The sequence below is a fragment of the Bos indicus x Bos taurus genome, chromosome 24 (genome assembly GCF_003369695.1).
Source record: "Bos indicus x Bos taurus breed Angus x Brahman F1 hybrid chromosome 24, Bos_hybrid_MaternalHap_v2.0, whole genome shotgun sequence".
Classification (NCBI taxonomy): domain Eukaryota; kingdom Metazoa; phylum Chordata; class Mammalia; order Artiodactyla; family Bovidae; genus Bos; species Bos indicus x Bos taurus.
The window spans coordinates 25,680,102-25,704,102 of NC_040099.1; the positions used below are offsets into that span (position 1 = coordinate 25,680,102).

At 43.3% G+C, this 24,001-nt stretch overlaps 1 protein-coding gene across 1 annotated transcript in view; it reads left to right on the forward strand.

Annotated features, from left to right (window-relative positions):
- Positions 1-24,001, forward strand: part of B4GALT6 (beta-1,4-galactosyltransferase 6) — a 69,076-nt gene that overhangs the window by 39,376 nt on the left and 5,699 nt on the right. The window contains exons 4-6 of the mRNA XM_027525670.1: positions 8,840-8,964; positions 14,430-14,546; positions 21,898-22,085. Coding sequence (XP_027381471.1) covers positions 8,840-8,964; positions 14,430-14,546; positions 21,898-22,085 — 430 coding nt within the window. The remainder of the gene's footprint in view (positions 1-8,839; positions 8,965-14,429; positions 14,547-21,897; positions 22,086-24,001) is intronic.

A 24,001-nucleotide genomic window follows, 5' to 3' on the forward strand; every position in this document is an offset into this window, starting at 1 on the left:
CGGTCAGGAAGGGAGGGGAAATAACAGTGTCGGTGAGTGTCTGGGTGTGTCTTAGTCTGTTTGGGCTGCTAAAGCAAAAATACCATAGACTGGGTGACTTAAACAGCAGGTGTTTATTTCTCGCAGTTTCGATGGTTGGACATCTGAGTTCAGGGTGTCAGCAGGTTTGATATCTGATGAGAGCCTGATTGCTGGTTCATCGATGGCTGTCTTCTTGCTTGTCGTCATGTGGTGGAAGGGGTGAGGGGTCTCTCTGGGGTCTCTTCTATAAGGGCACTAATCCCATTCACGAGGGCATCATCCTCATGATGTAATCACTCCCCAAAGGCCCCGCCTCCTAACACCGTCACATTTGGGGTTAGGATTTTGCCATGTGAATTTGGAGGCTAGGACCACAAATATTCAGCCCGTTTCTCCACGGGTGTGCTGTGATTGGGTGAAACTCATGGAGCTGTGTTGCTCCAGGTGTGGTCCAGAGATGGTCAATGTGTGCCAGAAGCAGTGAGGAGGAGGGTTAAAAATGCAGGCCTCTAAGCCAGCAGTCCCCAACCTTTTGGGCACCAGAGGCCGGTTTTGTGGAAGACAGTTTTTCCATGGAATGGTGGGGGGGTGGTTTCAGGATGATTCAAGTGCACTACATTTATTGTGCACTTATTTCCATTATTACATCAGCTCCACCTCAGATCATCAGGCGTTAGATCCCAGAGGTTGGGGACCCCTGCTCTAAGCCAAAGCTCAGAGCCATAAAGAAAGGTTTCTGGGTTGCCAACCACAGGATGTAACTTGATTTGGTTAAAGAGGAAAGGGAATCCATAAAGAGATATCAGGCAGCCCCAGAGAACCTGGGTGGCTGCAGAGTTTGGTTCAGAGGCTGAACGGCCAGAGCAAGGCCCAGACCACTCTGGGAAGCATCTCCCGCCACCACTTGGCTGGGATCGCAGCTCCTGCTACGCCTGCGTAGGTCTGGGGACCAGAAGTGCCGCTCCTGGGGCCCCCGACACCAGAAGCTTCTGCCCTCGCTGTCACATCTGCTCCAGCGTCACCATCAGGTGCATCTCATCACTTGACTGCTGCTCTCTGCTGAGAGGTTGGGAGAGACGTTCTAGCTTCTTCCTCTGGGAGGCAGGACTCAACAGTGGGCAGTGGTGCAAGCCCTGAAATGTGTTGACGTGTAAAGCTGGCTGCCCACAAATGTGACCCACTTACTGACACAGGAACTGAGAATGGGCCCAAGACCTTCTTTCTCAACAGGCAGGCCTGGTGATCCTTAGCCACTCCACCAAAATTAGCTACTGCTTTTTTAGGAGACCGGGGAGACAGAAAAAATGGGGAGACAGCAGAGAGAACTTTGAGCCAGGACTGGCTGGCTGTCACCACTGACGCTGCCAGGCATTCTAGCTGACGGTGGGGCTCAGGGTGTGAATTCAGAGTTGGGTGTTGCCAGGAGGATGTCCAGGGAAGGAGGTGAATGTCGGTGAAAGTGGCTGCATTTTGGAAGGTAGTTTGGCTAAAAGCCAGAAACTTCAAAGGAGGTCAATTTATGAAAAAAGAAAGTAGTGATTTTTTATGAAGTGTAGGTATCAATCTGCAGTGTACTTTCTTATTTGCCTCACCCCAACCTTGTGGATCTCAGAGAGTAAGCAGTGAGCACGGTTTGAGAAGAATAGTGTTTCACTTAAAATGAAGAGTTGGGGTGATAGTCTAGAAGAGACATTGAAGAACAGTATATGGGAAACTTCTCAGCCAGTGTAGGAGATGTGGCTTTGATCCCTAGGTTGGGAAGATCCCCTGGAGGAAGAAATGGCTACCCACTCCAGTGTTCTTGTCTGGGAAAGCCCAAGGTTAGAGGAGCCTGGTAGGCTACCGTCCAGGGGGTCTCAGAGAGTCGGACACGACTGAGGGACTAACACTTTCACTCTGCGGTTCTCTGTGGTGATTATACCAGTTGACATTCCCACCAATAGTGTTGCAGGGTGGAACACTTTGTTGAGTGAAACCTGGAGGGGCACCCAGTATGTAAGGAGATGAGAGTAGCCTTGGTGGGTACCGTGAGAGGAGGAACTTGGGGTCCCACCACAGGCTCACCTGTGAGGTTCTTTCCACCAGGGGTAGTTTGGAAACTGTGTCACCACGCACTCACCTGCGCTGTGCCTCTTCCTGGCCACTCTCTATAACATGTCCCTTTTCCTTCACTTTCTGTGCACAGGAATAAGTTTTTGTTTTTTTTTTCTGATACCACGTGTTGAGTAGCTGGGGCTGGTGTATGAAGTTAATAATAGGTAGATTATGACCTGTTTGAATAAAGGGGCAGAAGCCCCTGACAAGTGGTTGGTGGGGAGCTCCCTCAGCATCTGAGCTTCTGCTCTGGGGAAGTGGGACCCACAGGATTGTTTTGATTCAAGGTGCCGTTTCAATACACTTCACACAGGAAGCAGTCACAAGGTTTATTACTCACGGATCCCAGAAACTGGCAGGGGCACAGAGAGCTGGTGGAAGGGCGGTCTGCCATCCCCGGAGGTTGAGAGCAGGTACCAGGGATCTGTTGCTGATAAGGTGGTTGGGGCAGAGGTCAATGAGTTTTCTTGTCCTTAGTTCTAAGTGGTTGTTATTAAAGGGGTCTCTGGAAAAGCAAAGTGGGAGTTTTTTGGCAGGAATCCCAAACTCAACCCCTTATCTGAACGTCCAGACTCAGGATGTGAGCAGGGTTATCATACCATGAAATGCCGAGGCAGCAGCTCAGGAAAACAAAGGTTGTTTTTCCCATCACAGTTGATCCCGTGATGCCTCAGCATTATTAATCTTCAGGGCAGATCACGGACACTGTGTGAATGGTGGAGATATTAAAGGCCATTGGCAAGGGTGTGGGTCACCCAGCACACAAAGCAGAAATGCCGTTGGCAGTATCAGTAGACAAAGGCCAGTTTGCAGTCCCGTCTGTAGCCACCCACTCCATTATTTGGAGTCCAGCCAAAAAAATAAAGCCCATGGATAACGTTAGGGTAGGTATTTGATTTTAAAAACTCAGGCGAGATTGTGGAATACTAGTACCTGCTGGGCCATCTTTTGAACGTTTGTCTAAGGTTTGTGTGGAATAACTGACATGCACACAGAGGGGGTGCCCCTTACACGCACACACCTTCTTCCCGGGCCAGTGAGTGCGCCATTTGTGCTGGAGAATCTCACTGCCGCCTGAAGGCTGGGCCCTGTGCGGTGTGCTCGGCCGAGGCAGCTCACAGGTTGGGGTTTGCTGTAATGACGTGTTGTTTTGTGCCCAGAGCGGTGGCACCTTGAGTCCCCTCAGTCCCACTGAGGGAGGTAGCTGACCTGCTCCCAGTATAATGGCGTGGATGTCTCAGGCTTTGACGTGAGGGGCAGAGAAAGAATTGGGAGGTTCTGTTCAGTGATGCGGGTGTTCCCAGGGAGACTGAAGGGCCCTGGTATGAAAACTGGGTGCAGGGAAGTGGAGGGAAGGAGGAGAATTCAGGGGTCCTCCCCAGATGGCTGCGCTGCGAGACCCAGGATGTCTGCGCCGTGAGACCCAAGATGGCGGGGATTATACTCCTTGGGACCAGGTCTGGGACCTAGGACTCCATGAGTGTGGTCAGAGCAGCCATACCTGTGCCAGGAAAGGGTCGGGGTAGATGGCCACCACCAGGAGGTTGTTAAGAAAGACGGTGTCAGTAGTGACATCTGTTGTCCTACTTGTTATGCCTCATAACAGGGTACCCTTCACTTCAGTTCCAGGGAAGCAATGCAGTTTGGCCTCCAGTGTCAATGAGAACATCCCACTGGATAATTAGAGAACAGGTGATCATCCCCCAGAGGCAGGGACAAGTTCAGGGACCTGCAGGGTCCCTAGGGCAGGGGTCTTGGTGGCTGTCACTCTCAGAGCTCAGCTGTGGGATCCTGGGTTCTGCTTCTGGGGGGTAGCGCGGCAAGACATGACAGCAGCGTCCTCCGGGATGGGACCACCGTCTCCTGAAGAGCACCTGGACACAGGCGTCTAACTTGTGTCCAGCTGTCCCGAGGTGAAGTCACCAGGGACCTGGATCTCTGGAGCTCCAGTACGGAGCCTGTCACTCATCTCATGAGGGAGGCCGAGCTGCTTACTTCTGTCTCTATAGGCTTGGAAGGGTCACTTTCTCCATAAACAGAGCCCAGAACGAGTTCCAAAGACTTCAAAGAGCCAATTGGTGACCTTCTCCCTCTCGCTTTGAATGAATTTTCCTAAAAAAGAAAACAAAAACAAACCCTTGCGTTTCTATCATGGGACAGCTAGGTGTCTCCGCTCCTCACTCACACTGGCCATCGCTGGACGTTTTGGTATATGCTGCATAGTAACAAGGAACGCCTGGGGCAGGGGTCACCTCTTCCCCAACTCCTGTGCTGCCACCTCCCATTCCAGGGGGTCCCAGTTGACCACCGAGGGGTCGGGACCCACCTCGACCTGTACAGCATTAACAGACACATTTGGGAAAGCTCCACGCAGCGAGTACGTAGCCTTCATAACTTGCTATGTGCATATGCCACCGGTAATGCCCAGACCATGAGGCTCTTATAAGCTTCCAGTAGTTTTTTTTTTTAGTATTTATTTATTTGACTGTGCCGGGTGTTAGTTGCAGCATGTGGGATCTAGTTCCCTGACCAGGGATTGAACCCGGATCCTCTATACAATGGGAGTATGGAGTCTTAGCCACCCAACTGCCAGGGAGGTCCCTCTAGTAGTTTTTTCACCTCCTCTGGGGGCTTGGGAGGAGCTGGTGCCCAGGGCTTGAGGCCCCTCTTTCAACAACGAATGATGCACTTGCCTCCTGGGTGCCATGAAGGCCCTGGCAGAGCTACCCCGCTCAGGGGTTAGAGCAGCTCTCCAAGCTCAGCATCCAGTCCAGACCCAACACGGGGGGCCCCGTAGCTGGCCCCAACATAGAGCTCCCCGCTCTGGCTCCAGGGAGCTCTCCTTGGCTCCTACAGCCTCAGAGCCCATGCCTCCACCCCTGCCCAGAGACAGAGAGGCAGAGCCCTACCATCCAGCGCCCAGACTTCCACAGGTGGTTGTAGCTGATCACCTCCACAGCCAACGCCAGGTGGGGTCTCATTCAGAGAATAAAGGGAAGCAGGTGCTTCAGCCTGGGGGCTGCTGCCCGGGCTCTGCTGGGGAAGCTGACCCGGCACAGCACCAGCAGTTCAGCACGGGTAGGGGGTTTCTCTGCCAGGCCCGGCATCAGCGACACACAGCAACTCAGAGCTCCGGAGCCGACCTCCAGCCAGCAGTGGTTCCTTCCCCAAGAGACTGAACAACCTGGAGGAGGAAGTTACAGAGCTGTTTGCAGCTCCTAGGTATCTAGGAGTATGGGGCCCCAACCGTACCCACCATCCGATCCTCCTTCTCAAGTGTATTGAGCAGCTGGAGCTGGTGTATTAATAACATGCAGATGATGACCTGCTGAATGAGGGGGCACCCGCTACCCATACTGGTTGGCAGGTGGCTCCCTTAGCATCCAAGCTCCCACTTGGGGAACGTAGAGCCCGGGGGTCATTTGATGGAAGGTGCAGTTTCAGTACACCACAAGAAGGAAGTAGAGTCTCAAGATTTACTCACAGATTCTAGGGGGGGGCCAGGGCCCAGGGAGCTGGGGGGTGGGGGCGCCCTCCGCCCAGGTCACCAGCCAGCGGATGGGGAGTGGGACAACACACACCTATCACTTACAAGGTGATTGGGGTGGAGGCTTAACTCTGAGTGTTTATCTGAAAAGCTTCCCCAGGAAAAGCAGAGTAGGCGCTTGAGTGATGGGCATCCTGCACTCAAGTTCTTATCTAAATGTCCAGACTCCGGGTGTGAGCAGGGTTATCACACTGTGAAACGCACAGGCAGCGACTCGGAAAGAAATGGCTGTGTTTTCAGAGAAACAGAAGTTGGTTTTTCTCATCAACCCACCCCACCCCACCTCCACTAATCAGTGTTTATTTTTCCTTCTGTCTTTCTGATCACACTCTTGCTGTTCCCAGTGGTGGTGGTGTCTGTCCTGGAGCCTGTCCCCCACCCCTTCATCCCCACCCCCGAGTAGTGAGGTTGCTTTTACTCCTGGCATGACAACCTCATGCCACTGGGTCATGTTTGGCCTTCAGCCCGTAAGATATTAAGATTTCAGAGCAAAGAGCAATAAGCACATAGAAAAGATGCTGAGGGTCTCTGAAGAATGTGAATGGGGGGCTACTGGGGGGAAGAAGGTGAACTTCAGGTGCCTCAGACATCAGAGATTGCTAAGTGATGGGCACTGGAGCCCCCTCCCCCATTGAGGATAAAGATATAAGGCCCACCTCTTAATTTGCTGGCAGATGTGTGTTCAAAATGAAAATTAAACTACAAATGATGCTGGAGCAAACTGCTAACAATAATGATGATTGCAGCTGTTGAAGCTATAAAGCTGGGCAAAAGGCAAAAAAATTGGTTTAGCAGTGCATAAAGAATACCAACTTCGGTTCCTTATATGAATGCTTATTTAGTCTAATTACTATCATTTGGGGAATCATGCATACCAAGAAATGCATCAGATTTACTTGTGTGAATTTTATCTGATTACAGTTATAGATTCTGTTTCTGTCAGCTGAGTCATAAGAGTCTATGCTCATGTCGACTGATGGATCTTATGTTTGATCTGTCCTTTCTCTGAAAATTCATAGATTAGGTAAATCTGACCTTTCTAAGATTAGCTACTTTGCATATCTTGTCACAGGAAAGGGTGGGTAGTTGGTTATAAAAGACAGCACAGGTTAGAGGAACAGACACGAGAAGATTTCAGATTTTTTCCTGGCTTACTCTATGTAGCAAAGCCATTTGCATTTTGAAATACTTCTCTCTAGTATGCCTGCCAATACAGGAGATGCAAGAGATGCTGGTTCAGTCCCTGGGTGGGGAAGATCCCCTGGAGTAGGAAATAGCAATTCACTCCGGTATCTTGCCTGGAAAATCCCATGGACAGAGGAGCCTGGTGGACTGTAGTCCATGGGGTTGCATAGAATCAGACATGACTGAGAACGCACACAACAAAATGAAACAAGTAATGCCTAAGTGCTTAATGGTAGTGACTATGTTCCTGCCTAGTTAGGATGAGGAGGGAGATGGGAAGATGGGCGGCTGTGAAATCTTACAGAATAGAAAGTAGCAGGAGGAAAGGAAAGGGGGTCTCTTGAAGAGCGACCGAGTGCTTTTCAGTTGTTCCTCGGTATCTGAGGGGCATTGGATCAAGGGCCAAAGTATGAGGATGCTCAAGTCCTTCCCTTACTCTGTCGGCCCTCCACATTAGGTTCTGCATTCACAGATTTCAGCCAACCTCATGGATACAGAGGGCTGGCGGACTGCATGTGTGGAATCATGGCCACTGAGCTCAGATACCTTGAAATAGGAAGCCTCAATATTTGTTGGTTTGCGTTTTATGAGACAAGGAGGTGAAAGAACGTAGTCGTTAGTCCTTAGTTCTTGTTTGTTTTTTTAAGTTTATTTTTTGTAACTTTTTATCTTGTATTGGGGGTATAGCTGATTAACAGTGTTGTGATAATTTCAGGTGGACAGCAAAGGGACTCAACCATCCATGCATGGTTGCAGGGGGGAGGATGGAGGGAAAGAACAGTTAGGGAGTTTGGGATGGACATGTGCACACTGCTGTATTTAAAATGGATAACCAACAAGGACCTACCATATAGCACAGGAAACTGTGTTCAGTATTATGTGCAGTTTGGATGGGAGGGAAATTTGGGGAAGAATAGATACATGTATACATCCGTAGTTCTTGGTTGGTATTGATTGAGTTAATGGAAATGGTTTCCCATGCAAGAGTCATTCCTTTTACCATGATATATGTTAGAAAAACTATTAGTAAAACAGCTCCAGGAATATCATTTATTTGTTATCTCGAAGAGAGAGTGCCTAGCAGACCAGGAACATCTTAGAAGTTTATAGTTTTCATTTTGCATGTCAAGGTAATGCATGGTAGGTGCTCAAAATAAATTTGTTGAATTGTGTTTGCAGATTCTCTCTTAAGGAATGTCAGTAATCTGGATGACAGTAGTTAACAGCTAAATTTCCTGCCTGTGTACCTTTGTGCCCAGCATCTAATGGGATATGACCACAGTGGGAAGCAGATCTTTTTTTACAAATAAGAAAACTGAGGCACAAAGAAGTTAGGTAATTTCCCTAAGACATAGAAGCTAGGATTCAGCTCCCAAACTAACTGCTTAATTAACTCTTATATACTGGGCGTTCATGTCTTCTATGTTGATTATGTTGAAATTAAAAATGGTTTTTAAATAGTTGAATAAATTGAAATGATAAGCTATACTGTCATGACTGCAAACACTTACTAAAGAATACTATAATATTCATCATATTCAATTCAATTCAATTCAGTCACTCAGTCGTGTCCGACTCTTTGCGACCCCATGAATCGCAGCACGCCAGGCCTCCCAGTCCATCACCAACTCCCGGAGTTCACTCAAACTCATGTCCATCAAGTCGGCAATGCCATCCAGCCATCTTGTCCTCTGTCGTCCCCTTCTCCTCCTGCCCCCAATCCCTCCCAGCATCAGAGTCTTTTCCAATGAGTCAACTCTTCAAAAGTAAAAAGCTTAAGTGCTTTGGTTTTCTTTGGCTGATTTGCCAAAGATAGTAGGGTAACCGTATGATTTATCATCCACAGTAACACTGAAAGGTGGTATTAACAATTAAATGGTGAAAACAGGACTAAAGGGTACTATGCCAGCAAGTACGCTATGCCAGCACACTGCTGATTGTTGTTTGTCTGACTTCATATTTAAGTGGTTCTTCACCTTTTTGACCTTCTAGGGGGATTCCTCAATGTCAATGTAAGTGAAGTCAGTTTTGATGAAATTCATCAGCTCTTCTCCAAGGATTTAGATATTGAGCCGGGAGGTCACTGGAGGCCTAAAGACTGTAAAGCCAGGTGGAAGGTGAGGTCCATTTTTTCATAAATTATGTGACTATTACTGTGCATTCGAGAAAAGTGTTTTCAATTCAGAATATGTAGTGAAATCCCTTTGGCTTGATAAATCAAGACAATTTTGTGTTTAGTGTTTAAGTATTGACAGTTCAAATGTGGGTTAGTTTGTGTTACCTGTGAAGATGAGCTACATTTGTGCTTATGCAAATACCAGGCTCCTGTGTTCAGTCTCTCAGAGATCCTGCTGATAAGTTCCTCACTTGAGATGGGCTTGGGAAACAAATGTTTGCTCTTTTCTGTTTGGAAGAGAGGCAATGATTTCTTTGCCTCCCACTGCTGCACCTGATGGTTACTGACACCTGCAGACATATCCCCACTGAGGCCTGGAGCCAGTGGTTTCCAGTTGGGTCTAGCATTGGGGTTCCTGAGTCCCAGGATTCTAAAGAGGCTGCTTGGCGGTCACTGCAGGACACACAAAACAACTTTGGGCCCTTTTCTGCCTCTATTTCAGAAAGCAGAGTGTAAGCTTTTCATCTTTTTGATATGTCAAAATCCTACTTTTAATGTTGTGTTTGAAAAACTGTGAGGGAGTCAGCCTGCCCCTGCTGCTTAAAAAAAAAAATGAAAACCGTGGTTTAAGTCAGAATTGCTCTCAACACTGTGAAACTGGTTAATAAGTGCATGCCCATGTAATGTTGTTATGTTTGAATAGAACGTAGCATTTATGCAATTCAAGTGAAAACTGCATATGATTAAATCAGATGTATGATTAAATTGGATGTTATATCCTGAAGGGCTGTGATATAGCCTTAATCTGGGAACATTTTTCAGTTCTTCTTTTAAATATTAGTATTTTGTTAAAATATTTCTCCTTTGGTACCAAAAAACGATAATCACTCCTGGGAAGGAGAGTTGTATGCTGTTAGGCTTTTGATGAAAGCTGTCTGACTTAACTGGCCTTGAATCCTTTGTGTTTGGGGGTGTTGGGGATCTGTGTAATTCATGTTGGCTTCCCTAATGTAGATACCAGTCTCTTGTGTAAGGTAAGCACTAAACCCAGCTTTGCTGAGTTGAGTTTATGAGACAGATAAATGCCTTGTTATAAATTATTAAATAATTTTTTTTCCCTCAAAAAAGTTGTAAAACTGCTGAAATGGATTCCAGTACAAATGTTGGCAATACATTCTGTTTTACAGTTGCCTTATGCTGTTTTCCAGAGCAGATTCAGATAATAAATGAATTTCATGATTGATTTTATCATGTTTGTATATAAAATATGGCCCAATTTACATAATAACTACTTTTTAAAATGTCCTGGGCAAAATAAATTATTTTTCTTATTTGGGTGATGAGTATGCATGTTGAATGCTAATGGAAAAAGTGTCCTCAGTCACAGAGGCTGTGGGAAAGCGTGGAGGTTGGTCCTCAGATGTGTTAATACAGGTGTGCATTGTGTGGTATCATAGGATGACTTGGGGTCAGAAGAATTGAGTATTTTGTCCTATCTCTAGTGGTCTATATCAGATGTTGCATTTTAAAGTGTTTTAGGGTTTGTTTTTTTCTCATTTTCTGGGAGAGAGGTATGTATCACACATAGGTAGCTCCTACTTACAGATTTTAGTAAACTCCAGTGGATGGGTAGGTAACACTATTGAAAGTGGAGTTTCAGGAGCCAGCTAATTCAGGGTTCTAAAAATTAGCTTATTTTTGTTCAAGAACTATATGGTACTGTTGCTCTTATTAGAGTTATGTCTAGTCTCAGCTTCTGAGCTATGCAGCTCAAGGTATGGGAGGAAATTTGGAGATAGCTCAGAGATGACTTGTACTTGCCATTTTTAATCAAATAACCTTCCCCCCGACCCCACCCCCTGTTTACATTCTGATAATGTCCCAGTTTAATCTTGGAACTGAGGTGAGAGAGAAGACGCAACTAGATTTATGTGAAACATCTGCTGCCAAGTTGATTCTTAATACTTGAGGATCTTTTATTGTTTTTTTTTTTTTAAAGAAAACAACTAAGTTGTCTTTAAGGAAAAAAAAAAACAAAAACTCAGTTTGTTGATGGCCAGTTAATTGGAACTGAGATCTGCTAAAACTAGTGATTTCAGCACTTCCTAGGTATTCTGAACACCACAGGTCCCCACTGAAGGTTTAGCATAGGACAGATGCCTTATGGAGGCAAGGTGGTTTCTAAAAGGGAGGTTGAAAGAGAGGAAAGGTAATGCTTTTCAGATCATTAAAGTGTTTACCTATGACGTTACCTGTGTTCTATTCAGGGTCCAGGTGGAGGCCCGAACCACTCGGGTCTAAAACCTGAAGGCTTTAAAGAACCAGGCAGCTGCTTGTTGGGCTTATCTGGTCGGAGGCCTAGAATTGTGTTTCTAGTCTGAGGTTCCTCAAAAATGGGTCTTGACCCTGCTCCAGAGCTCCCTGGGGTGTTTGGTAAAAATGAAGATTGTTGAGCTCCTTCCTCAGACATTCTGAGTGAAGGCTTGCCAGCTTCTGCTCTGTTCCGTCTCAGTTGGTCGCAGACAGCTAGTGCTCCCTTAAGGTAGGCAAATCGGAAGCCAAGTCATTTAGGGACCCTGTAGCGGGAGGTGTGCTTAAAGTCTGAAAGTAGAACAAAATCTTGGTGGGGACAATGTATGTAGTCAACATTTTTCTTGATGATCTCTTCATGGTGAGTGTAGGAGAAAATGAGCAGGGAAGAAAAATGGGTGCATAAATTCAGTAAGTTTAGCGGTTTTAAAGAGATGTGGAGAGATTCACGAAGATGACTTGTTTTTCTGAAGATGATAATCAGATGTTCTCCATCTCCAGTGGAGATGCATCAACAGGAAAGTGGCTCCAGCAGCAAATTAGGGCACATGTAAGGAAGAATCTCCTGAAACAAAGGCTATCAAACTTCGAAATAAATTACCGCTGCATACCGAGAGCTTCTTTTTCTAGAAAGTGAGCTATAAACTATTGAGAGTCATTCCAAGCCACAGGAAGGGACATACCAAATGAATCTTTAGATGCTGTTTAGCTTTGTTTTAATAAAAATTTCAGGCATACTCAAAATCTTTAATATCTGCCTCATTAAAATACAGGCATGTATTTGTTATAAAAATGTCAGTTTAACTTTGAATTTGCCATGACAATGGGGCATTTATTCCTCTTATAAACTCTCAGTTTCCACATAAGATTAAGAAAGAAAAAAACTCAGTATTTTAAATGTTCTGTTGGAGAAATTACTGTGTTAGGGGCCATGACTACCTTTGTCTATTCTTACGTTCAATTGATTACTCAGCCTAATTGTACTTAATTAATACGAGCTGTCTTTAATTTGACTCTACATTTTTATAATAGCTTCTTTCCTTAAATATAGGACTTCCCTGTATCTCAGATGGTGAAGAATTTGCCTGCAACACAGGAGACCCGGGTTTGATCCCTGGGTTTGAAAGGTCCTCTGGAGAAGGGAATGGCAACCCACTCCAGTATTCTTGTCTGGAGAATTCATCCTCCTGGACAGAGGAGCCTGGCAGGCTACAGTTCGTGGGGTCGCAGAGTCAGACACAACTGAGCGACTAACACCACTACTCCTTCCTTAAATATCTGTTCAGTTCAGTCGCTCAGTTGTGTCCGACTCTGCGACTTCATGGACTGCAGCCATATCTGTAATTTACCTTAACTGCTTTTATAGCCCATTTATATCATAGGCTGCCAACTTGTGGCCAAATTCAAAACCAAAAAGGGCAAGCTCAAGCCTAATTTGCTAGAAATCGGGTCTCCTGCATTACATGCAGATTCTTTACCATCTGAGCCACCAGGAAATCCCAAAGAAGTTACTGCACTGATACATATCAGATAAGGTCAGTGGTAGAGGTCGGTACTCAACCATCCACCTCCTTTTTCTCCTTTTACCTTTCATAACAGTTTCCTGTCCTGGGAGTAAACCTAGGGGCTCCTAAACTGCTCTGTGAGTTGTGCAGATTTGGGAATTCTGTAAATATGTTAGCAGTCGATCCTGAGGCCCATCAGCAAGTCCTGGGTCAGTAGGGAGCACCCAGTACGAGCAGTGACCATTGTGTGTGGAACTGAAGGGACCCCCTAGCTCTGGGTTCCGAGTTGCTCTGGCAGCCTCGTGGTCCTTAGGCTGATAAGCCAAGAGATTCCTTATGGAGCAAACCAAAGGAGAATAGGGCCCAACGTGCAGCTGGCAGATAGGCCAGAACCTCTTTAGTTCCTGCCACATACCAAGCCTGGCACAGTGTGGACATGAAAATGTTAGCTTCCAGCAGACATAGGTCTCTTTCTTTTTCCACTGTCTTTGTCATCATTAAGGAAAAATTAGTGGTGTAGTGTTTAGTTCAGATGTCTTCAATTTTCTGAAACCATCTTTTGTTCTCTTTTAAAATAAAACTATTTTAATAATCTGAAATTTTATCTCATGTATGATCCTGGTAATGTAAAATGCACAGGTAAACATTACTATTTTCTATGACTCTAATGTTATGTCATGATTCTGCAAGTAGGATTAGATCTTAAACCTATGTACTGTCAATTATTTGCATCTGTTCATTCATTAGTAAAATGTATTTGGTATAGTTGAAGTTTTAATAAATCCCCGATTTTCTCTTTAACCAGTTTATTAGGCTTTATTAAAAAACTCAGAATATAGAATGACACATAAGCATTGTTATTAGACATATTTTGACTCATACTTTTTGAAAATCTCATGATTTTGGAATTTATTATTTGTTTAGCATCCTTTTATTGAACTATAATTGATTTACAATATCTTGTGCCTTTTTATTAAATGAAAAATATTAATATAATTATCAAACTTCATTTATTTCCATGCTATGTCTGTTAATAATATCTCTAGGCCAGATAAGCCATATTAGATACTAGATATTCAAGTGGAATTTCTTCTAAATTCAGTTTCAAATCCATAAAGTTATTATTTATGATCTAATTAAAAACCTAGAATTAGTCTTGACACATCCCTCTCACTCACTGCTTATATATCCAATCCATGAACAAATCCTGGTACTTTGCCTCTTAAATGTTTCAAAAATCCATGTGCTGCTACCCTTCTTGTCCTTCTCAAGCTCCCATTACCTTTTGTCTTGACTTTGCATTTATTTTCTAACCAGCTCCCTGAGTCTGTTTTTGGTTTTCTCCAGTCTGCTCTCTCCAGTAGTGTTTGCTGTCACCAAAGGTGGTCGTATCTCTGCTTTCAAATCTTCCCATGACTTCTGTGGTTTTCATGGGAGAAAGACCGCTATCCTTAGATGGCCCGTCTGTACCACCACAGGTTCACAGGAGCATAAATGGCGCACAAGCAGGGGCCATGTTTGTTTTTGTTCACTGTTGAATCTCTGGTGAGGAAATTCATAAGTAAGAAGATTTCAAGAGTCAGTTTTTAATCTTTTACCTCTAGGGCTTATTGCTGTATTTATTTATATATGTGACTATTTTGTTTTAAAGGTGGCAGTCCTCATTCCTTTCCGCAATCGCCACGAACATCTTCCAATTTTTTTCTTGCATCTGATCCCGATGCTCCAAAAACAGCGGCTGGAATTTGCCTTTTATGTCATTGAACAGGTGAGAATAATTTTAAAAATGGTAACTAGGTCTACTAGAACTTAATAAACTCTTAGATATTGTGTGATTAGAGATGCTTAGTACCTTGGTTTTATATTTGGATACGATTCCATTTTGGATTGTGTATACCACATTTGGTTAATCCATTTATCAGTTGATATGCTTCTATCATTTTTAATAATCTAAAGTCTTACCTATTAAAGTGAAATATACACGTAACTGTTCTTCATACTATCAGCTCGTTTTTTTCTCTGTAAATGTTTTTGTCTGGGGATTCAAATGTTTACAGTTTCTTTTGGTCCTAAACCTTTTGGAAATATTCTCTGTACGTCTGTGTCTTTCTCCTTCTGTCATCACCTAGTTTTGTGCTTAAGGTGTCATCTTGGATTTCTTCCTTGTTCTTTCCCTCATCTCACTTCCCAAACACTAGAGTCCTTGCTGAATTTTATCACTGATTTCTATATACTGTTTCTAAAATGGTGCACTTTGTTCATGTTTTGAATACATTGTAATTTGGATACTTTTGGTTTTAACATTGTTGACCTGGCTTTATCCTGATTGTTCCTTCTTTTCACTAAATCTGACTAAAAGCATATTTCCTTATTTATCAGTAGACAGAAAGTGACCTAGTTTATATTAGATGCTTCTGATTTTTTGTTTTTGAAATATTAGTAAATATTCAAATTCTCTTCCTAAGATGGTTCCATTTAGTGTGTTTTCCCAGCTTCTTTATGGGTGATTCTCCATCTTTTTTTGTTTTATATTTTTCACTCTTAGCTTTTCTGCCTACATTTCCCACCCTGGAAATACTTGGTATTTAATATAACTTAAACTTGGTCTGTATGTAAGTCACCCTTTTAAGGTCTGTTTCCTCCTCATATGATGATGTATTAATATATTGTGCATATGTGCTTTTTAATGCAACTACCTATGTTACCAAAATTAACTTTTTTCACCTGATAGCAAATTAAAAATTTTAGCCACTTTCTTGGTAGATGTGGGACTTCCCAGGTGGTGCGATGGTAAAGAATCCGCCTACCAATGCAGAACACATAAGAGACACAGGTTCAGTCCTGGGCTCAGAAAGATCCCCTGGAGAAAGAAAGGGCAACCTACTCTAGTATTCTTGCCTGGAAGATCCCACGGACAGAGGAGCCTGGTGGGGTACAGTCCACAGGGTCGCAAAGAGTTTGACACAACTGAGCACACAACTGAGCCAAGCTTCTAGGCCTGTTTTACCAACTTCTGGTTTCCTTTTTTGAATCAGTCTTCATAATGTGGACGATGAGTTACCTATGCCTACCTGTGTCTTAAAGGCTTTTCGTCTGGGAGTCTGACACAATTGAATCACTTTGTGTATGTGATGAAAAAATCTGCAAAGCAGCTAAGATCCTTATTTTCTAAACCTCTTAAGTCTGAATCTCAGCCTTGATCAATATTAATTCAGGCTTGTATATTTGATAGTGTGGGGCTTTGAGCTAGTAACATCTTTACCATGTAGGAAATATGAAGAATTATTTTCCTGCTGGACTGGTGCCTAGAAGAGCCAATCCTTTGGGGAGCAGCTCAGAGCCCCCAGTTATATATGAAGGATAGTACACATATTTCTGTCCCTTCCTTCTTTTGCTATTGAATCAGATGTACATTTTGAGTGATGGAGAATGGTCAACGAGGATGCAACATTTTTGTGTTGAACAAGGGTGTTGCCATTTTCTGAGCTTTGGGCACACAGAATACTAGTGAGGAGAAGTGGGGCTTCTGTTTTTGTTTCAGTTTGGTTTAGGGATTTGCTCAAGCATATGCGTGTGTGTGTGAGTGTGAGTGCTGTGCCACAATCTCATGTACCTCTGTGGAGGTTCCCCTTAGCTTTTTAGTGCCTTACTCTCAACCATGATGGATAGCCAAGAGTTCCCACAAGAAGAGACAAAGCCAATCTAACAAAAAGGATTATAGAAAATGGACACAGTGGAAGGAAGAGAGAACATTGAAAAAAAGAAATTAATAGAAATACAAATTCATAATCACTATCCACAGAGAGTAAAGGAAAGACAATGAGCCCATGAAATGAAAACAGGACTTCATTAAAAAAAAAGAGAGAGAGAATCAGAAAAAGTTAGAAAAGAAAATGGGATAAGTGAAACAAAGCTTTCAGTAGACAAACGTAAGAAGATAACTCTTAAACTAGAATCAGACAGGAGAAGTTAAGAAAGAAGGTACCAGTACAGCACAGAGGCGACCATCTCCAAGGTGGTCCCTGACTAGCCCCGCCTCCTCGTGTGGCCTCCTGCCCCAGTGACCGTGGGAAGCACACTGAGGAGTGACAGTGTGTGACTCTCGAAGCTGGGTCATAAAGGACATCGCTGCTTCTGCTGTGGTCTCTTGGATCTCTTGTGCTTGAGGAAGCCAACTGCCATGTCATGAAGATACTCAGGCAACCCCATGGAGAAAATTGACTTGCTAGCGTTACCTTAACTGGCCATGTGACTTAGCTATTTTGGAAGTGGATCTGCCAGCTGAAGTCCAGACATCACGGAGCAGTGATCAGGGATCTTTGTCAGAGTTTCCTATCACAGTGCTTTGAGCATCGTAAGTGCTGTGGTGTGATGAACCACCGGTTTTGCTGCGATTTGTTCCACATCAGTTGATGAGAATGTATTTCCTAATCAGAGTTCTGGAAAAATACAGCAAAAAAAAATGGGGATGGGAGGGGTAAAACAACAGAGACATAATGTAAGAATATCCCAGAAGCAAAGACATGAGTCTTCAGATTAAAAGGGTTCACATGTACCCATGAATAAAATACAGATCTATAAAGCATATTACTTTAAAATTTGTTTAATACAACTTAGAAGATAACAAAAACATTCTATAGGAACAATTGCTCTTGATTATGTGTCAGAATCATATGAACCTTCTCAGCAGTGCTGATACCTAGATGATTGTGGAGCCACATGCCTTTAAAACTCTAGGGGAAGGTAATTTTTACCTAGAAGTTTTTTACCCAGTCAGTATATCAATCAAGTGTGCAAGTAGACTGATGGCATTTTCATTCATTCATTAGCTAAATACACACACACACACACACGTATACATATATACATACATACATATATATGTGTGTGTGTGCTCAGTCACTTAGTCCTGTCTGACTCTCTGCAACCCAGTGGAATGTAGCCTGCCCATGGCTCCTCTGTCCATGGGAATTCCCAGGCAAGAACACCAGAGTGGGTTGCATTTTCTTCTCCAGGGTATCTTCCTAACCCAGGGATGGAATCTCCATCTCCTGCATTGGCAGGTGGATTCCTTACCACTGAGCCACCTGGGAAACCCTCGCTCTCTTTGTCTCTCTCTCTCTGTCTATATATATCTATATATATGTGCTGCTAAGTTACTTCAGTCATGTCCGACTCCGTGTGACCCCATAGACAGCAGCCCTCAGGCTTCTCTGTCCATGGGATTCTCCAGGCAAGAATACTGGAGTGGGTTGTCCACACACACACACACACACACACACACACATACACCATATATATACATTGCTATATTTACATAGCATATATATATATATATTTAATTTTCCCCCGTGGATCCGGACATAGGAAGTTGCTGAAGGAAGTTCCTCAACAAACTGACAGAGCCAAGAAGGACACAGCTGATGTAGGTGCAGGAGGAGGCCCAGGATGATGGCCACAGCTGCTCAGACCAGGCCAGACTGGAGCAAGATGTGAGGGCAGTTGGGAGCTAGAGCTGAGCTTGGAGGGTGGAGGAGGAAGTGATAGATGGTTTCATGTATGTGAATGATTGCATCAGTTATTAATAAACACGGCATGCCTATTGGGGCTTTTGTACAAAATAATAACAGTTATATATTAAGTTAAGAAAAGTGAAGATAGTAATTAATCCCAGTTTGAGGAAGAAAACAGAATCGTAATTTATTCTACACAAATATTTACATAGTTGTAGTAATGCAAACACAAATTTGTGACATAACTCTGTTGGGAGAGTGGAGGGAGGGGCAGTGAGTGTGGAGGTAAAAATCCTCAGTGACCATGATAAGAAATCAATAGTGTCTAAAAAGTGAATGAGGCAAGAGGATATCAGAACTTGCATTACCTTGAAATATAGAGGTGAGTCTAGAATAAACTTCTAGATGTATATAAATGTATTGCTTTTGAAAGATGAAGGGGGGTTAGATACAGAACTTATTTTTATTATAAGCCATTAAGTATTAGGTCTACGTTTAATAAAAACAATTTTTTAAAATCTTAAAGGAAAGTCATTTGTTCAAACCGAGGATGTACCAGTAATAACATTGTAGTTTAACTGCCTTTCGTTTTTATCCTCTCCATCTTACTGGTGAGGAAAAGCTTTAAAAAATAAAGTGATTTCTGTTATCTCAAGTTAATGCAGGACTCAGGACTAAAACTTAGTACTTTTGCACTCTTGAGGGAGCACTCTGGTGATGACTGCATTGTGTATCTCATTTGCTTCCGTCATAATTCTTTTTTTGTTTTAAGTTTTGGAAATGATTGCTAACAAATATAGCTAAGGCATAGGTAATTTCGCTCTAATTTTCTTTAGCTGTAGAATGAAAGTTTTTATTGTCAATGTACCTTTATATAATTTCCCTCGTAAGTAAAGGGAAGTGGTTATAATATAGGAAGTTGGATTCTGTGTGGTAAGTTCCCACTTTGTTTGTCTCTTATAATGTTCTTGGTGTGTATCATAAACAAGAATAATGAAAATAGAAACTCTTGCCTGGGTACTATACAGTGGAAGTGACAAATAAATTCAAGGGATTAGATCTGATAGAATGCCTGAAGAACTATGGACAGAGGATTGTGACATTGTAAAGGAGGCAGTGATCAAAACCGACTCAAGGAAAAAAAATGCAAAAAGGCAAAATGGTTTTCTGAGGTGGCCTTACAAATAGCTGAGAAAAGAAGAGAAGCAAAAGGCAAAGGAGAAAAGGAAAGATATATCCATCTGAATGCAGAGTTCCAAAGAATAGCAAGGAGAGATAAGAAGGCCTGCCTAAGTGATCAATGCAAAGAAATAGAGGAAAACAACAGAATGGGAAAGACTAGAGATCTCTTCAAGAAAATTACAGATACCAAGGGAACATTTCATGCAAACATGGGCTCAATAAAGGACAAAAACAGTGAGGACCTAACAGAAGTAGAAGATATTAAGAAGAGGGGGCAGAAATACCCAGAAGAATTGTACAAAAAAGATCTTCATGACCCAGATAACCACAATATGATCACTCACCTAGAGCCAGACATCCTGGAATGCAAAGTTAAGTGGGCCCTAGGAAGCATTACTACCAACAAAGCTAGTGGAGGTGATGGAATTTCAGTTGAGCTATTTCAGATTCTAGAAGATGATGCTGTGAAAGTGCTGTATTCAGTATGCCAGCAAATTTGGAAAACCCAACAATGGCCACAGGACTGGAAAAGGTCCTTTTTCATTCCAATCCCAAGGAAAGGCAATACCAAAGAATGCTCAAAGTACCGCACAGTTGCATTTATCTCATATGCTAGCAAAGTAATGCTCAAAATTTTCCAAGCCAAGCTTCAACAGTACGTGAACCGTGAACTTCCAGATAGATGTTCAAGCTGGATTTAGAAAAGGCAGAGGAACCAGATCAAATTGCCAACATCCATTGGATCATCGAAAAAGCATGAAAGTTCCAGAACAACATCAACAACTTCTTTTTGACCACGCTAAAGCCTTTTACTGTGTGGATCATGACAAACTGTGGAAAATTCTTAAAGAGATGGGAATACCAGACCACCTTCACTGCCTCCTGAGAAATCTGTATGCAGATCAAGCAGCAACAATTAGAACTGAGCATCGAACAACAGACTGGCTCCAAATTGGGAAAGGAGTACGTCAAGGCTATATATTGTCATCCTGCTTATTTAACTTATATGCGGAGTACATCATGTGAAATGTTGGGCTGGTTGAAGCTCAAGCTGGAATGAAGATTGCCGGGAGAAATATCAATAACCTCAGATATGCAGATGACACCACCGTTATGGTAGAAAGTGAAGAGAAACTAAAGAGCCTCTTGATTAAAGTGAAAGAGGAGAGTGAAAAGGCTGGCTTAAAACTCAACATTCAAAAAACTAAGATCATGGTATCCAGTCCCATCACTTCATGGCAAATAGATGGGGAAACAGTGGAGACAATGCCAGACTTTATTTTCTGGGGCTCCAAAATCACTGCAGATGGTAACTGCAGCCATAAAATTAAAAGATGCTTCTTGAAAGAAAAGCTGTGACCAACCTAGACAGCATATTAAAAAGCAGAAAGCAGAGACATTACTCTGCCCACAGAGGTCCATATAGTCAAAGCTGTGGTTTTTCTAATAGTCATGTATGGATGTGAGAGTTGGACCGTAAGGAGAGCTGAGCACTGAAGAATTGATGCCTTTGAACTGTGGTGTTGGAGAAGACTCTTGAGAGTCCCTTGGACTGCAAGGAGATTCAACCAGTCCATCCTAAAGGAAATGAGTCCTGAATATTCATATGAAGGACTGATGTTGAAGCTGAAGCTCCAGTAAATACTTTGGCCACCTGATGTGAAGAACTGACTCATTAGAAAAGACCCTGATGCTGGGAAAGATTGAAGGTAGGAGGAGAAGGGGACGATGGAGGATGAGATGGTTGAATGGCATCACCCATTTGAAAGATAAGAGTTTGAGCAAGCTCTGGAAGTTGGTGATGGACAAGGAGGCCTGGCATGCTCCAGTTCATGGGGTTGCAAAGAGTTGGACACAACTGAGCAACTTAACTGAAAGGAAAATGGTTTTAAGAAAGGTAGTTGGGTTTTGTATAGTAAGTTCCAGTTGTTTTTGTCTCTACAAATGCCTTTGTGTCTATTATAAGCAATACAGAGTTAGCCCCCCTCCCCCGGCCTTATTATGTAAGAGAAGGGTCCCTGCTTCTTGATTCACTTTGTTTCCCACTTCTTTTAGTCTTGACACCATATGGAAAGCTTCACTAAAAAATGCAACCTGTATTATTTTCAGTGGCTTTTTTTTTTTTCCTGGTCATAAATAACTTGTATCCTGATGTATTTGAAGTAAAACAGAAACATGAATTACATCATTATATAAATGTGATGATCTCCCAGTGGACTTGATAATAACAGTGTTTTCTCGTGTGTTACCAAAGTATAAAATAAAGTAATAATTCAAACAGTATGTTTTATAATCCTAAAGCATTTATCTATTTGATGTGGATGTGTTTATTTTTGCTATTTGACCATGATTCAACAAGTTAGAAAGCTACAGAAAAAAGTCATGGCAGAGCCTGAGTACATTTCTGTTTTTCTCTCCATGTAGACTGGCACACAGCCTTTTAACCGAGCAATGCTCTTCAACGTGGGCTTCAAAGAGGCCATGAAAGACAGCGTCTGGGACTGTGTCATCTTCCACGATGTGGATCATCTACCTGAAAATGACCGAAACTATTATGGATGTGGAGAAATGCCACGTCACTTTGCAGCCAAGCTGGATAAATACATGTATATGTGAGTAACGGCAGTGTTCCTGATACGGTACAACATGTTCGCGCTCAGTCATGTCCAACTCTGTGCAATCCCATGGGCTGTAGCCCGCCAGGTTCTTCTGTCCATGAAATTCTCCAGGCAAGAATACTGGAATGTGTTGCCAGGCCCTCCTCCAGGAGATCTTCCCGACCCAGGGACTGAGCCTGCCATCTCCTGCCTTCACAGGCAGGTTCTTTACCATCTGAGCCACCTGGGAAGCCAGATGCAGTGCAACATACCTGCAAAATTATATCATTAAAGTGGAAGCAGCATTATGTGCCTGGATCTAAGGGGGCCCAGGAGCCTAGAGAATACCTGTCACTCCAGCCCACCTTCACAGGGAGCTGGTACATAGAGTCGCTTGTTATCCCGGTGCTTCCTCACACACAGGTTTCAGTGTGGGGTGGTAGGAAAGAAAGCCTGGTTTCTATGGTCAAGGAAGTGTGGATCCAGTTTCTGGCTTTTACATTTGGCAGTTAGAGGGCTTGGTTGTCCCAGGACATGCATTTCTGAACGCTGGTATCCTTGTTCAGGAAGCAGGAGAACCCACCCATGGGTTCTGCGAGTTCCCAGGCTCTGAGCTGCGCAGGCAGGAGCAGGGCACAGGCTGGCTCCCCTGTGTTCCCCTCCTCCAGGGATGTTCCAGTGCAGGGAAAGCCCTCTCTTCTGCAGCCCATTTTCTCTTCTTTTGAAGCTGTGTTTTCTTGACCTGCCTGTAATATTAAGAGACATTTTTTTTGTTCTGTGATGGGAGATATGTTGAAATGATACCATCATTGGAGCTGTGACAGTAAACTTAAATTGACATTAAGCAAGCAGGCCTGATCTGTGAAAGAGATCACAGATTTTATTGACTAACGGAAGTGGAGAGGAGAGAAAATAGCTTGGAGCAGGGAGATATCGGCTCCATCACTTTCACCTGCTGCCCGACCTGCAGAGCTCGAGAAGCAGGAAGTCTCTGTGATAAGGACCTGGCGAATCAGCTCAGAAATGAGAAGAGTGCTTTTTGTTTTTAAAACTGGTCATTGTCATTATTAGAAAATCTCCTTTTTACCGTGGTATCAGAAATCCAAGTCTGGCATTACCTTGGGAAGATCACCCTGGTTCAGGATCTGATTCTTTGCACTTCTAGAAACTCAATTTTGGTCAATCTGCTAGAGTCACATTAAATTCAGGGGAATTGATTTTTGCTAGGACTTTCCTGATAGCTCAGTTGGTAAAGAATCTGCCTGCAATGCAGGAGACCTCAGTTCAATTCCTGGGTCGGGAAGATCCGCTGGAGAAGGGATAGGCTACCCACTACAGTATTCTTGGGCTTCCTTTGTGACTCAGCTGGTAAAAAATCTGTTTTTTTTTTTTTACTAAATTTTACTAAAGATTTTTATTTAATCTTATAAATTAAAATTTAATAAACTTTAATAAAGATTTTTGATAAAAGATAATGAGTGTCATAGAAATGAAGAATTCTCAATTTTTGTTTGAAAATATTGATTTCTAATGAATAAAGTCATCTTATCTACCTAGACTAATCCTAGGACTTCCCAGGTGGCGTTAATGGATGGTAACGATGACCCTATATGCAAGACAGCAAAAGAGAAACAAAGAACAGACTTTTGGACTCTGTGGGAGAAGCCGAGGGTGGGATGATTTGAGAGAATAGCATTGAAACATGTATATTACCATATGTGAAATAGGTCACCAGTGCAAGTTCAGTTCATGAAACAGGGCACTCAAAGCTGGTGCACTGGGATGACCCTGAGGGACGGGACGGGGAGGGAGGGAGGTGGGAGGGGGTTCAGGGTGTGGGACTCATGTACACCCGTGGCTGATTCATGTCAGCGTATGGCAGAAAGCACTACAGTAGTGTAATGTAATTAGCCTCCAATTAAAAAAAAAAA